This window comes from Amphiura filiformis, chromosome 11, assembly GCF_039555335.1.
Source record: "Amphiura filiformis chromosome 11, Afil_fr2py, whole genome shotgun sequence".
Taxonomy (NCBI): Eukaryota; Metazoa; Echinodermata; class Ophiuroidea; order Amphilepidida; family Amphiuridae; genus Amphiura; species Amphiura filiformis.
This window is the reverse complement of record NC_092638.1, coordinates 25,195,561-25,208,700: the sequence shown is the minus strand read 5'-3', so window position 1 is coordinate 25,208,700 and position 13,140 is coordinate 25,195,561. Positions and strand designations below refer to the sequence as shown.

Here is a 13,140-nt window from a genome sequence, read left to right as displayed (position 1 = left end):
AAGCAAATGGTTTGAATTATCTTTATTTACATACGTACAAACATACATACAATCATAAACAGTGGAGTACTTTTGGATGTTACAAAGGAAGCTCTATCGTTGGGCAGGAAAAACCTCCTATATTGGCCCCTAAACATGTAAAAAGCAAAACCTCCTATGTAACCTATTGGCAATTTTGTTTTAAACATGTTCATGGGCCACAAGCACATAGGTTTTTCCTGCCCAATGACACATCTTTGGCCAAGGTCTCAAAATTATGTTTGATTATGAAAGCTATTTTGAACAAACGTGACAAAAAGTAACCCATGTATGATACCTCTGCTAATATTGACATACTGACCGCAAAATAATTATGGTACACTACCAGTTATTTTTTTACCCATGTATATCCTTAAAATGAAGACGGATATGTCATACTACTAGTAGTAGTAATTAGAACCAGCAGCCAATAGTCATGATAGCTGCAGCTTTTAGCTCGGATTTAAGACATTTGTTGAAATTGTTCAAGAAATAAAGACACAATGATCCAGAAACCCAACCTCAAAAGTTACAGTTTGCACCATTGCATCCCATATTAATATGTACATAAAGCGTTCTCGAACAAGAGAACTAGCGCTGTGCTTTTCATTGATTAGCACATTAAAACTACTGTCTTGGTTTTAGATCGCCGTTTCTTTAATTATCAACCAAATTCCAACAAATGAGGTCTTAAATCAGAGCTAAAGGGTACAGGTACTGGCTGCTTGTTTTAATTTTCACATCTTTGTTTAGGATATATACAGGGGTGAACATATCGGTACCTTAATTCTTCTGCGGTTTTTATATTTCACAGGGGATATTAGTTTTAACTAATCCAGAATTTGGCCAATTTTTGGCCAGAATTTAAAAATTCTGGCCAAATCACCCTTAATCCCCCCTAAAGCTAGCTTGTTATTTCTGAAATTGGGCTATGCCAGTTGAAATCCATACACCCCTATCGACATGACCTTAAAGGCTTAATGTACGATTTCTTTCAAATTTTAAATTTGTCATTATATACTCAAAATGCTGAAATAATACAAGTAATAATGATCGGGAATGGTTTCTGTCCATTTTGAGCTGAAATAACGAGGTAACATGAAAGAAACACTGCTTGTTATTTTGTCCGTTTAACACGCAGTTCTATGGGCGGACATAAAGTCATAATTTCTTGAATTATGACTTTATGTCGAACTTTGCTCTGTTTACCTACAAACACAACAAATTTGGCTGATTCCATTTAGGTGCAAGTTGTGACATGTGTAAACATTACAAATATGCCAAAAAATCAGGTTTGAAAAAAATTAACCAAATTCATATTATAAGATCGTACATTATGACTTTAACCTTCTACAGTCTACACACAGAGTGTGAATTTCAAATGGGGTTACCTAAATGGCCGACTCCACGTTTGTGAGAGATGACCGCCTTTCACTGGGGTGAATGGATTTCAACTAAAATAGCCCTATATACCAGAACAAAATAGTTACTGTTTGTGCCATATTTTGCATTCCACTGAATGACTTAATTCACCCGTTGGCAGACCTCCAAAAACACACAAGTACAGGGGCGGTTTGTCGGCACGCTTGCGCTGCAACCGCGAAAGAACATTGACGTCACTACTCACTACCAAACTTGAGGTGAACCAAAATGAAATTATAACACATGTTACATATGATTTGAGAAATTTTTGCTAATTTCTCTTATTTTTGGTTTTCTTTCAGGGAGCATGCTCCTACGGATTTTGATAATACTCTCTGAATTACCTCTTAAATTTTAACCTATCAATGCATATACAATGTATTAGCAAATTTTGATATCCGTGTTCTCAAATAGAAGTGGAGTTGATTTTATGGGGTCAAAGAGCAAAGATGAAACTAGCTTTATGTGCACAATTAACATGTAGTCCGGGGAGGGGGGAGGATTCTCATATTTTAACTTTGGTGGTATTTTAGCATTTTGACTCACAGAAAATGAGTTTTTGTAAAATTTTCTTATAAGTTTGAACTTTTGGGACAAATTTTAGCATTAAAATCAATCCATGTATATTTATATAGCACAAAATCCCCCAAATGAAAGAAAATTCAGTCTTTAGACCTTGAATAATGGCTATATATTCACCTTGTCATGGTCACTTTCAGCTTTTCCTTTATGAGCAAGATACAAAAACTTTCTGGATATAATTTTCACTTGTATGAAAGAAATTCGTCTAGATAGGTATTCCAACTGCGTGTGAAATTTCCTGATATCAAGTTTCAACTGAGTCTGATGGAATTCAGGTTAGAATTGGCAAATCCATTCTCGCAAAGATTCAAAACTATACTTCTGATGTCATTCACCAATGCAAGTTGTCTGTAACTGCAGTACATACACATTTGTCAAGTTATTCAAATTACTTTGTAAAATCTTGACTAGATGAACCTTGTAAATAACCTGAGCAAAGTTTAGTCGAGATTATTTTAGTCTATGTGGCAGGTTGCGGGTTGGTCACCTGCGATGATTACTCCTGCTTGATGATCTCCCTCCAGCGTAATCACCCATGTCTTTTTCTAGGAGATGTTTTTCTGCAGTAGTTTCAGCAAGCTACAAGAAAGGGAGAAAGATAAGAGATTCATTTCAAAATGCTCAAATTTTATTGTTAGAACATTAGTTTCGGATGATCTTTACAATGTTGAAGTAAGATGGGAACAGAGCTCTAGAGTGCCTGGCCCATAACTGACGCAGTATGAGCACAAGTCTTATTGTAAATTAGGGGTTCATTCATATATTTTCATGACTAAACGGTTGTTTATGCCCGAGGGGCCGGCCTGAGGGCATAAACAACCGTTTAGTCACGAAAATATATGAATGAAGCCCGTTCATACATACCAGAACATTTTGTGATTCTTATTTCATCAAAATAATAACAAAATATAACAAGGAACATCATAAAAAACAATGAATTTCCTTCGTTTTCTTTACCCCGAGATCGCACATCCGGGCCACCGGCATAAACGCTGTTTATGCCCGGCTCTCGACCAATCACGCGCGACGTTATATAGTGAGTATGTATGAATATAGGATAATCAATCTTGATGATGCCTCAGTGTGATGCTAAGTTAATGGGGATGAGTGTATGTCCCTACTCTAGCAGTGTGAGCCTGCAGATCCAAACTTCCAAAGGTCATTTGATTTAAGATACTAGAGTCAAATCAAGTGTTTTGCATTTTGCCAGGTTACATGAGCAAACACAATTCATGAAATAAAATTTTGTTCATAAACTAATCATCTCACTTGGGAGGTTTTTATTTTCTGACTTTTGGCACTTCATTTCAGAACAGCAAATTTAAAAAGCCTCCAAAAATAAATTTACAGTTCCTTTTCTTCTTGAATTTAATTTACCGTGCATATTTGTCCATATATCTAGGAGATATAGCTTGGATCATGTACAATATTTCAAGAAAAATCCTTAAATTTGTTGTTTGTTGGGCTGACCACTTTTTATTTAAAGAACTTTCATAAGATAACTTACCATATCCAGTAATACTTCCATCTTTAGCTTAAGTAAGTTGTTTTCTTCTTGCAAGGACTGATTCTGTTTCCTTAACTTGATGAATTCTCGTTGGCTAACTCCACCAGATGATGAGTCTGAAGAAAGAAGGACACACAATATAAAAAGGTTGTGTATTGTTGGTATGAGGAATATCTTCACCCAGGGATGCAAATTGTGTGGGAGCGGAGCACCGCTCCTAGGAAATGAGAGTTAAAATTGAGGAAATAATGCCATGGGAAGAAAAAAGAAAGAGAAGAAAAGGGAGAGAGAGAGAGAGAAAAGAAAAAAGAAAAGGGGAGGGGGAAAAGAGAAAGAAAAAGAAGAGAAATGAGGTACAATATAATAGGGGACGGCTGTGAGGAAGTGAAGCTACTGAATGGAAGAGAGGAAATCTTTAAAGACACTGGTTGTGCAAAGAAATAAGAACAAAAAAGAGGGGACTGTTGGTGTTAGAATATGGAAATGGGATATGAGAAAATTTACAATTCATCAGGTATTCAATGTAATTTACACGGAAAAAAGAAGTTGGATGAAGGCAGGTGGAAACAGGGCACATATCTGAGGAAATTTACAGAGAGGCGGCAATCATATCTGAGGAAATTTATAGAGGCAGCAATGAGGATTTTATGGGAACAAAAGTGAATTTAGTGTATCAATACTAATGCCACTGAGAAGAGGACAAACTGGAAAATATTGAGGAAATTTAAAAAGAAGAATCATACAGCACTGAACAAGTTGTGCTCCCTCTGACAATATATGAAAGAAGAAATGGGGGGGTAAAGGAAAATAAAAGGGGAAAGAAGTCTCTGTCCCACCAACATTGACCCCAAACTAGTGTAAAATACCAAATTCGCACATTGTCATCATAAAGCCTTTTTTGGAAACTCGAACACTTAACATAGAGTCGTTCTAAAAATAAACTCTATGTTAACATTCTCATCTTTTGAAGTGCAGAATAAAGCTATTTTATGCATGGTATGATTGAGGAAATCTTGAGCCTATAAACCTTGCTCCTGAGGAAGAAATCACAATTTGCACCCCTGTGACTTCACCCTTACATGGTAACCCATTTTTCAGCCAAATTGAGCTTTTTGCCTCAATCATGTCTCTAATAGCATGTGCACCTGCTGTAATAATGCCATTGACATTGATCAATCATAAAGGAGATTTTGGGGTGTATTAGGCAATTTTGACATGTGACAAATGGTGAGTTAGGCATTTTAATACTAGAATTTAGGCCAAACTCAATTATTTTTCTGAAGATTTTGTTCTGACTTTTTGTCAAAGTCACATGTTTTACAGTATTCATTCCAATAAGCGCCCAGGGGGCTTAACAAAGTCATTTTGGGTGGGCACTTATTTTTTACCTGGTTTACTAAGTTTTTTTGTAAGGGGCGTTTATTAGAGACAAATTTACATGCAAACAATTAAATTTTTTTTGCCTAAGACACTGACGCTTGAGTCACAGCATTTTACCAAATTGCCATAGAGGGCCACACATGGCTAATACATGCAGTTGAGAGATTGCAATTTTTATACCAACACCAACTTCTCTGTTTAGGTCAGTTGAATTACAGAGAAGATATATCTTACCCATCTCGGAATCCTGTCACATGATGCATCACCCCAGTCATCAAATGACACTTTGTACAGGTTCCCTTTGTTTTCATTTTGAGAACAGACTGGCTAAACATGGGTCGATAGTCAAGAAATAAACATATTTTGCAAGATTTGGATGGGCTCGGTTCATTGAGGTACATTTGCCACTATCGACCCATTTGCACCAGATAGAAACTTAGTACAAAAAATTAAAATGGGAAAATGCATTATGGGAAGTGTAAGATATCTTCTCTGGCCGAATCAAATCAAAATCCCTCTAGTGTGATGTGATTTTCAAAAGTTAGCGTTGGTGTAAAAATTCACAACTTTTCAAATATTTTATAGACTTGTTGGTAAACAATGATGTCAAGTGGCCTATATAGACTTTTCCCTACTGAATACCAAGCTGACCTCCTTACCTGTTATCCATACCCCATTTTCTGTGTCAAATCTCAACTCCTGTCCACCTAATTTGACTTTAGGCTGTCCAAAATTCAAGCCATATTCTTCATCTCTGATCGAGCTCTCCAATCTATTCAAATTATTTAAGGAGGTTGAGCGTCTTGGTGGTGTCTTCTTGGTGCTGAATTTACTGCCTAGAAGTGGCATGTTGAAGTCTTGTTGAGTATGTGATTGCTACAAGAATAATCCACTACAAAAAGAAAGAATAATAGAAAGATCTTTTAGCACTCTCACTCTAAAGAGGAATTCCAAGAAAACAACCCTAACCCAAAACTAGACTTGCTCAAATACTTTCAGACCTGATGTCTATGATATCTATCATATCTTATTCCCTTTTCAGCTATGGCCCTGGTCACTCCAGACAGGGTCTAATTCTGCATAAAACCGGGCAACGTTATTTCTATAGATCTGCTGCGCATTCAAATTGCATTGTATTGCATCGTAATTTCATTTGTGTCTATGCTAATTATGTTTACACAACATGAACTCACGTGTTTTCAAGCAAATTCGCCGATAATAGGTGATCAAAAGCGATCGGAATGTTACAAAAGTACAGATCGCATTCAGCTTACTTCATATGAGATGATCTTGGGAAAAATACGGCATAATTTGTCTTGGTGTTTGCGGAATGCCATGCAGTAAAATATTAATACGTTGCGGCAATTCATGATTGACAACTAACAATCGGCTTGTCCTTCGTATCCTCCACTGTCAATTTCTTATCCACTCACTAATCCTCACAAAAGCTTTGTGTTGATTACGTAATGTGTGGAGGCAAATTACAATTACAATAAGTACAATGAAATAATGAGTAGGGCGGGCTCGAGGCGGGTTTCTTCTTCATCTTACGTAACAGTATTGTTCTCCAAAAAACCGGAAGCTTGTCGTTTGGAGCTCTAGCTGAAATACAGCAAGATAATGTAAGATGGTAAATGTAAACCTGTATTTTAGCTAGAGTATCTCGAGCTAGGTCACTCCATCACCAAGCCTACATGTACATGTTAAATGTACCAGTGGTCATACTGCAACAGAAGTCGCCCTGGCCTAGTCCGAATAATCAGACCCAGAACAAAATATTAATTTCTGACATGATCCTGTACTGGGTCTGAACTGTTTCCATATGAAATCTTGATGGCAAATTGGACAATAGAAGCACGTGGTTCTATGTGACAGCTTTTTAATCCCTATTCATGTTACGTGAATCACGCTATTGTGGACCATCCTTCTGATACTTGGAGTGTTTGGACAAGCGGGACGGTCTTTTGTCTACCTCTCTGTTTGTAAACAAACCAGGAGGTCGAAATCGTCCTCCTCGCCGAATATGCAAGTCGGCGTAATAGTACGGCACTAGCCCTGGCCTACAGATTATGGTCTAGATATCAGGCATGAGACTGCACTTTCCTTAAAAAAACTGAAAAAACTGAAAATGCGCGTGAAATTGGGCAAAAAGTACCAAAAACAGGCTGAAATTAAATAAAGTTGCGGAAATTTTGACTATAAAAAAAACTGAATTCAGTTTTTAAACTGAAAATTCTCATGCCTGAGATATATGTGGTAGCATGCTACAGTAGTCCCAAACTTTAGGATCATTAGAGTACATACATATGAATGTCCGGATCAGAATCGCATAATTTATAGAAGTTGTTAATTAGGTTGTTGATTGTGTGGTGCATTGAGTTTATTGAAAAAGAAAAAATGCATATCATTACATGTAGATATCAAACAATATTGTATTGTGCTATCCAGCGTCAACTTGTCTGCAATGTCAAGCATACCCAATATTCATCCGTCAAGTTTACCAAGTATATCTTTGTCACTAAATTTATCAGCAAAATAACGATGCTTTTTTAATCATTAAAACCAGTCAATTCATCTAGTAAAAGTCACAAGTTTATTCATACCGGCCACGCTCAAAGAAATGACGAAAATCAGGGTATCGGACTCTGTAGCCAATCTCTCAAATACATTTATAAAATATTATTATTATAATATTGTTTCGTCTGTGGAACTTTTATTCATTGTGTCTAGGGTGATCTTTTCCTTTAGACCACCCTCGCTATAGGGACTAAATTATTACCTTTGCATCAAGGTTTACTTTTGCATCAAGGTTACACAGTTGCCAAACACTTTGAACTTCTTGAAGTCAAGGTTTTGGAAGGAAGGCAGGGCTTCGATAAATGAGGGAAATTATGGGGTAAAAAACAAGGTTAAACAACTTTTGGAAAACAAGTGACAACGGCTATTCTACTACATGTAGGAAGTTTTGTCTCAAAAACAATTGAAAATGATCGGAAAAGCAAGAAACATACCTTCATAAAATCAGCATCACTTCCGTCACATAAAAAGATGATCAGACGAGTGGAAAGTGGCAAAAAATTTGTGACGGGAATTTTTTAAAGAAAAATACATCATGTTTTTCGAGAAATTTGCCATCTTGAATAAATGCTGAATTGCGTCATGCAGTGAAATACTATCAAATGCACTGGAAAATGCTTGATACGCGAGCGTAAATCACTAAAATAATAGTTTCTCGATCATGAGAGCTCAATAGGCACACAATGACAATTGCGTCGGCGTACAACGCCTACCACATAGTACACACGCTTTTAGCCCGAAACATCATGGCCCTGTTCCTTAGGGCCATGAATGCCCTACGTACGTAAAAACGGGGCACTGTGAACTCACGTCGCGGTGATGACGTCACACTGACGGCATCTATTTATAGGAAGAATTAAAAACAAGTCTGGTCTTTTACATCCTCAAATGTGCTCAAAATTTACGAACATGCACCAAATATGTTTTGTTTAAGTCTCATCTTCACATGAGGAATGGTAGGAAGTGGTATTTTTAATGTAGTTTTAATGTAGTTTTAAGTTGTAGTATTAAGGTATTTTAATTTGTAAGCGCTCTGAGCCTTATAATGGAAATGGCGCAAATGCTCTATGTATTGTATTGTATTGTATTGTATTTATGAGAAAAAGTGGTATTTTATGTGTACCCTGGTCGGACCAGATAGGCTCAGGAGTCTCAGACCTTCGTACGGAGAAGGAGAGTGGAAATCGTAGTGACGGAGGTGTGAGTACCTCGGGCTAACACGCTTTGGGTAGTGCTGCATTTCCTGCGGCGTTCGTGCACAATCGATCGCGCTATCGTGTCATTCCACTAAACTTGCGACATTACGCAGTGCACGCAGTACATTCATACTCTCATGATCGAGAAACTTTTTATTTTAGCTATAGTACTTACAGTTGCACAACACAATCATGGTACAGTATTTTAAAGATAAAGTGGTGCAACTGATGTCCAGGATTGATTGATTGATTAATCGTGTGACCTAGTTCTTTTTACGTGATAATCTGACAGAGCAGACGCACACCGTTGAACTTGAGTACCGTAATTTGCTGAATAGTATAGAGCTCTGCTGAGCTGCTGTCAGTGTCATGGCTGTCATGACAAGATAGTGCCGTACTATTACGCTGCCTTTCGTATTCGCAGAGGCAGGGGTAGCGTTAACCCCGATCGGGGTGAATGACCCCTAAATTTAAAAAATATTAATTTTTCACCCTCCATATATTGGGAATGTGCAAGCTCGGGGGTGAACTCCCGGACCATACTCCTACCCCTGGACCTTACTCCTACCCCTTTTGGACCTTACTCCTACCCCTGACTACACTGCAAAATATTTTTCACCCGGGCCCCGGGTTTAAATTTTCACCCCGGCCATGTATTTGGATTTTCTGCAAGCTCGGGAGTGAAAAACACAGGAAAACAACGCCCGACTTTCGGGTCTTAATGCTACCCCTGCGCAGAGGAGGACAATTTCGACCTCCTCGTTTGTTTACAAACAAGGAGGAGATAGACAAAGGGCCTGTCAAAACTGTTCCGCTTGTCCAAATACTCAAGTATCAAATGAAAAGGATGGTCCACAATATAGGTAACCTAGGCAAACCTTAGTTAACACATTTACTAGTCAGCTGAATTCGCCGAGACCGGGCCCCAACACAATGCATATTTACATAGAAATTTGAATTTTTTTCGAGAATAGGTGGGTGAAGGAAACCTACATAAATATGTTTTCTATACTTCACTTGACCCAAATATATGATTTTTTATGGTGATAATCAAGTCGCACATGGAATTTTAGAGGATTTTGATAGCAGTTCCATTAAAAAAGGTGCCATCGCCATGAGACTAAGATCTAGAAACACCCCCCCGAAATGCCGTTTTGGGGAATTTTGCTAGCTGAATCTTTTTGATGAAAGTCAATCTTTGACAAGATGTAACTTTGCTACGGAAAGTGCTATGAAAAAAAGGTTATCAGTTTTGGCTTAGTTTACTCAAGGGCTTTAATTTGATATATGAAATGATGCAGTTTGATGGCAAATTTGAATTCACCTAGGATACCTACACAATATAGAGCGATTCACGTAACATGAATAGGGGATTAACAAACTGTGAAGTAGGTCCATGTGCTTCTTTTGTCCAATTTGGCATCAAGATTTCGAATGGAAACAGTTCAGACCCAGAACACGATCATGCCAGAAATTAATATTTTGTTCTGGGTCTGATTATTCGGACGGCGATCCTGACTTTTAGACCACCCGAGCTATATAAGGTACAAATTGCAAATTTATCATATTAAACTTTTGCAACAAGGTTAAACATGTTCTCAACTGTACAGACATACCTTTTATTCCATCGAACAAGCTTTATTTTGTTCCAAAATTCACGTTTTATAGCTATTTTTGGCGTAAAAGAGCTGGTAACAAAACCGGTGACGCCAGCTCGAAGTTTTCAGCGTAGCACAAGCGCTTGATGTACGCTCGTTTTTGACGGTAAAATTTACGCTAGCGTATCATGCATTTTCAAGCGCGTTTGACATCGTTTTACTGAGTGACGCAATTCTGCATTGACATTGTTTATTCAAAATGGCTTAATTTCTCGAAAAAGCGTGATACATTTTACCCGAAATTTCCTCATTACTCAAAGCCCTGCCCGTTTTCACAATATTTTAGCTTCTTGGATATCATCGGAAACATAGATTAGTAATATTAGGTAGGTCACTGTATTTTTTAAGATTTTTTTAGATGATTTTTACGATGAAAAAATTGACGTTTTAAGCTTCTTTTCAAAAATTGGTTTTAGCTTGTTAAAAAACGGGTAAAAATCGTTTTTAGCTTGTTGGATATTTTTGCTAAATAGTTTAAAGCTTGACTCCTTAGATGAAACTTTTAGTTTAAGCTTGTTAGAATATTAAACCTTGATAAAATAGTAATATTTTAGCCCTATATAGCGCGGGTGGTCTAAAAGTCAGGATCGCCATTCGGACTGATATAATGACAAGACAAGACAAGAGTAGACTGTAGAATTTTGCACTGAATTTATAAGCTTACATTAATCCTCGAATATAAAATATCACACCATATTGATATTGATTGAAGAACACTGTAAAAACATTGACAAAGAACTTACCTATTACCTGTTTTAAATCATTGACACCTTCCTACACTTAAAAAATTAATTTCAAATCGAAGTCCTTCTGATTTTTTCCAGATCGCTCAGAAATCAGAAATTTGTTTACTGCGGTAATAACTCTTTTGCATTCGTTTTAGTAAGCTGAAGTAATTTACAATTTCTTTCTCAGAACAAAGTTTTGATATAAATTAATACCATGCACACAAAACACAGAATATAATAGTATTTTATACTGATTTATCTTGGATTTTGTAGAGCTACAAAGTAGATGATATAAAACCGAAATTACTGGTTACTATTTTGTTCTACGTAAAACAAATGCAAACAAGAAATGTCAACACTCACTCAAGGGTACATGCCACAAAATAGCTTTCCATAGACTTTACGTGCAAAATAGGGGTCACGTTTTAGGCTATAAGTCGAGTTACGTCTTACTTTGAAATATATATTTGATATCATCTTAATCAGAACAAAATTCTGCATAACATATCTGAAAATGACACCATATTTTAGGTCTACTTTTTGAGAAAAATAGCGCTATATAAAAAGAACCGATTTTCCCTTGTTTACGTCCGACTGCTAACCGCGTTTTGACCTCGTGTGTTCATGCGCTCATCATCGTAAACATCACTCAAATTTTCGCGTTTTCTGTTCAAATTAGTAGAGATCACATTCACAAGTTCTAGCAAAACACGATTTGCAACACTAAAATTGTTAATATTGTACCGATTTTGCACATTTTTATGCAAAGTTGGGACTATAGTCGTGATAAACTTTTACCGGAAACCGCTTCACACGCGGATTTAGTGGCATGCACCCTTGAAGAGGCTAAAACATCGTTTTTAGGCCTTGAAAATGATTTTGTTATCTTTTTCACTACATTTTGAATTAATTGTAAGAAATTTTGGGTTATTTTCTTTCATACTTTAGACAGGATGTCGATTTCAAGCACAAGCATGATAGCCGACAATTGCCATTTTCGTCATTTTGATGCACATGAATGCACAATGGTTGCTGATTTGCTATTTTCATGAAGATATTAATTGATGTTAAGAGTAAACGTTCTTTAAACATCTTTTACAAGTGCATAACTTCAAAATTAAAACATTCTCAGTACCTGCAGAATATTTAAAAAGACAAGAAATGTCAATCAAGTAGGCCTACCCCCCCTTCAGCGTCACTTTTAACCCGTTTTGTCCAAAAAGCAAATGTAATGAATGGCTATTTGAAATTAAATATTAATATAAATTAAACTTTGAATGTTATAACAATTTAAAATACTGCACAGTGGTATAAATAAAGCAAACTAGAAACTTAAATATCTTAAATCTAATATTTTATGTAATTTTATTAAAATTGAAGGCCAAAACTTGAGTTTAAATGACAAAAAAAAAAAAAAAAAAATAACAATGAAATTGACAAACTTCTTTTTAATTTAAACACCAATAAACAATGCTTTTAATATTTTGAAACTCTTCTTTATTCATATCAAAAGGTTTCAAACTTCTACCAAAATCGGAACTTTTATTAAATTGGAAATAAAAGCAGGCCTATTCGCGGCAAACGCACATACAGCGAAAAACCTGGCGGCGTCCATGAACGCGCTTGTTGATGTCCCTCCTCTTTTCTTCGCGTGCATTTTAAATAGATAAAGACGCGCGGAAAACGCATGGAATTGCTCCTTAAAGGGTACATGCCACAAAATAGCTTTCCATAGACTTTACGTGCAAAATACACAGGCGTTTCGCGCATCCAGATGCCCACTGGATGCCCACTGGTGGTCCACTGGATGTGACATCCGGTGTCACTCCGGTTTAGGCACATCCAGTTGACAACCAGATGTTGACATCTGGTGTGACACTAGATGTCAATATGTGGTGGACTGCTAGTATTGGAAATCAAGCGGACCACCAAAAGTGTGCATCATGTTGTCTGCTGTTTGCATACATTAGGTGGCCTGCTTGATGTGGTTATTTGGAAAGCTAACACAACAATGATGCCATATTTGGGCATACCAATTCTCATTTACAAGTCACGTGACCAAAATCTTAGCT

At 36.8% G+C, this 13,140-nt stretch overlaps 1 protein-coding gene and 1 long non-coding RNA gene across 3 annotated transcripts in view; one reads left to right on the top strand and one right to left on the bottom strand.

The window, feature by feature from the left end:
- Positions 1 to 915, top strand: part of LOC140164625 (uncharacterized) — a 288,651-nt gene extending 287,736 nt beyond the window's left edge. The window contains exon 4 of the long non-coding RNA XR_011860547.1: positions 718 to 915. This is a non-coding gene — a long non-coding RNA (uncharacterized lncRNA). The remainder of the gene's footprint in view (positions 1 to 717) is intronic.
- On the bottom strand, positions 16 to 11,198 carry LOC140164622 (protein chibby homolog 1-like). Of its 2 annotated transcripts, none has more exons than XM_072187957.1 (5): positions 11,084 to 11,198; positions 5,569 to 5,801; positions 3,530 to 3,645; positions 1,360 to 2,601; positions 16 to 986 (listed from the first exon to the last, which is right to left on the bottom strand). In XM_072187957.1, exons 2-4 carry the CDS (start codon positions 5,756 to 5,758, stop codon positions 2,506 to 2,508), a joined length of 402 nt encoding a protein of 133 aa, XP_072044058.1. In that variant the 5' UTR covers positions 5,759 to 5,801; positions 11,084 to 11,198; the 3' UTR covers positions 16 to 986; positions 1,360 to 2,505. The 2 variants fall into 2 exon arrangements, with proteins under 2 accessions (XP_072044058.1, XP_072044059.1); XM_072187958.1 differs by having other exon boundaries at positions 11,091 to 11,197.
- Between the last annotated feature and the right edge of the window lie 1,942 nt (positions 11,199 to 13,140).

Coding starts and splice junctions, on each gene's coding strand:
- LOC140164622 (XM_072187957.1), bottom strand. CDS start 5,758: ATGCCACTTCTAGGCAGTAAATTCAGCACCAAGAAGACACCACCAAGA. Junction 3,646..5,568: donor AAATGGGGTATGGATAACAG/GTAAGGAGGTCA, acceptor TTCTTTCTTCAG/ACTCATCATCTGGTGGAGTT. Junction 2,602..3,529: donor TGGAAGTATTACTGGATATG/GTAAGTTATCTT, acceptor CCTTTCTTGTAG/CTTGCTGAAACTACTGCAGA.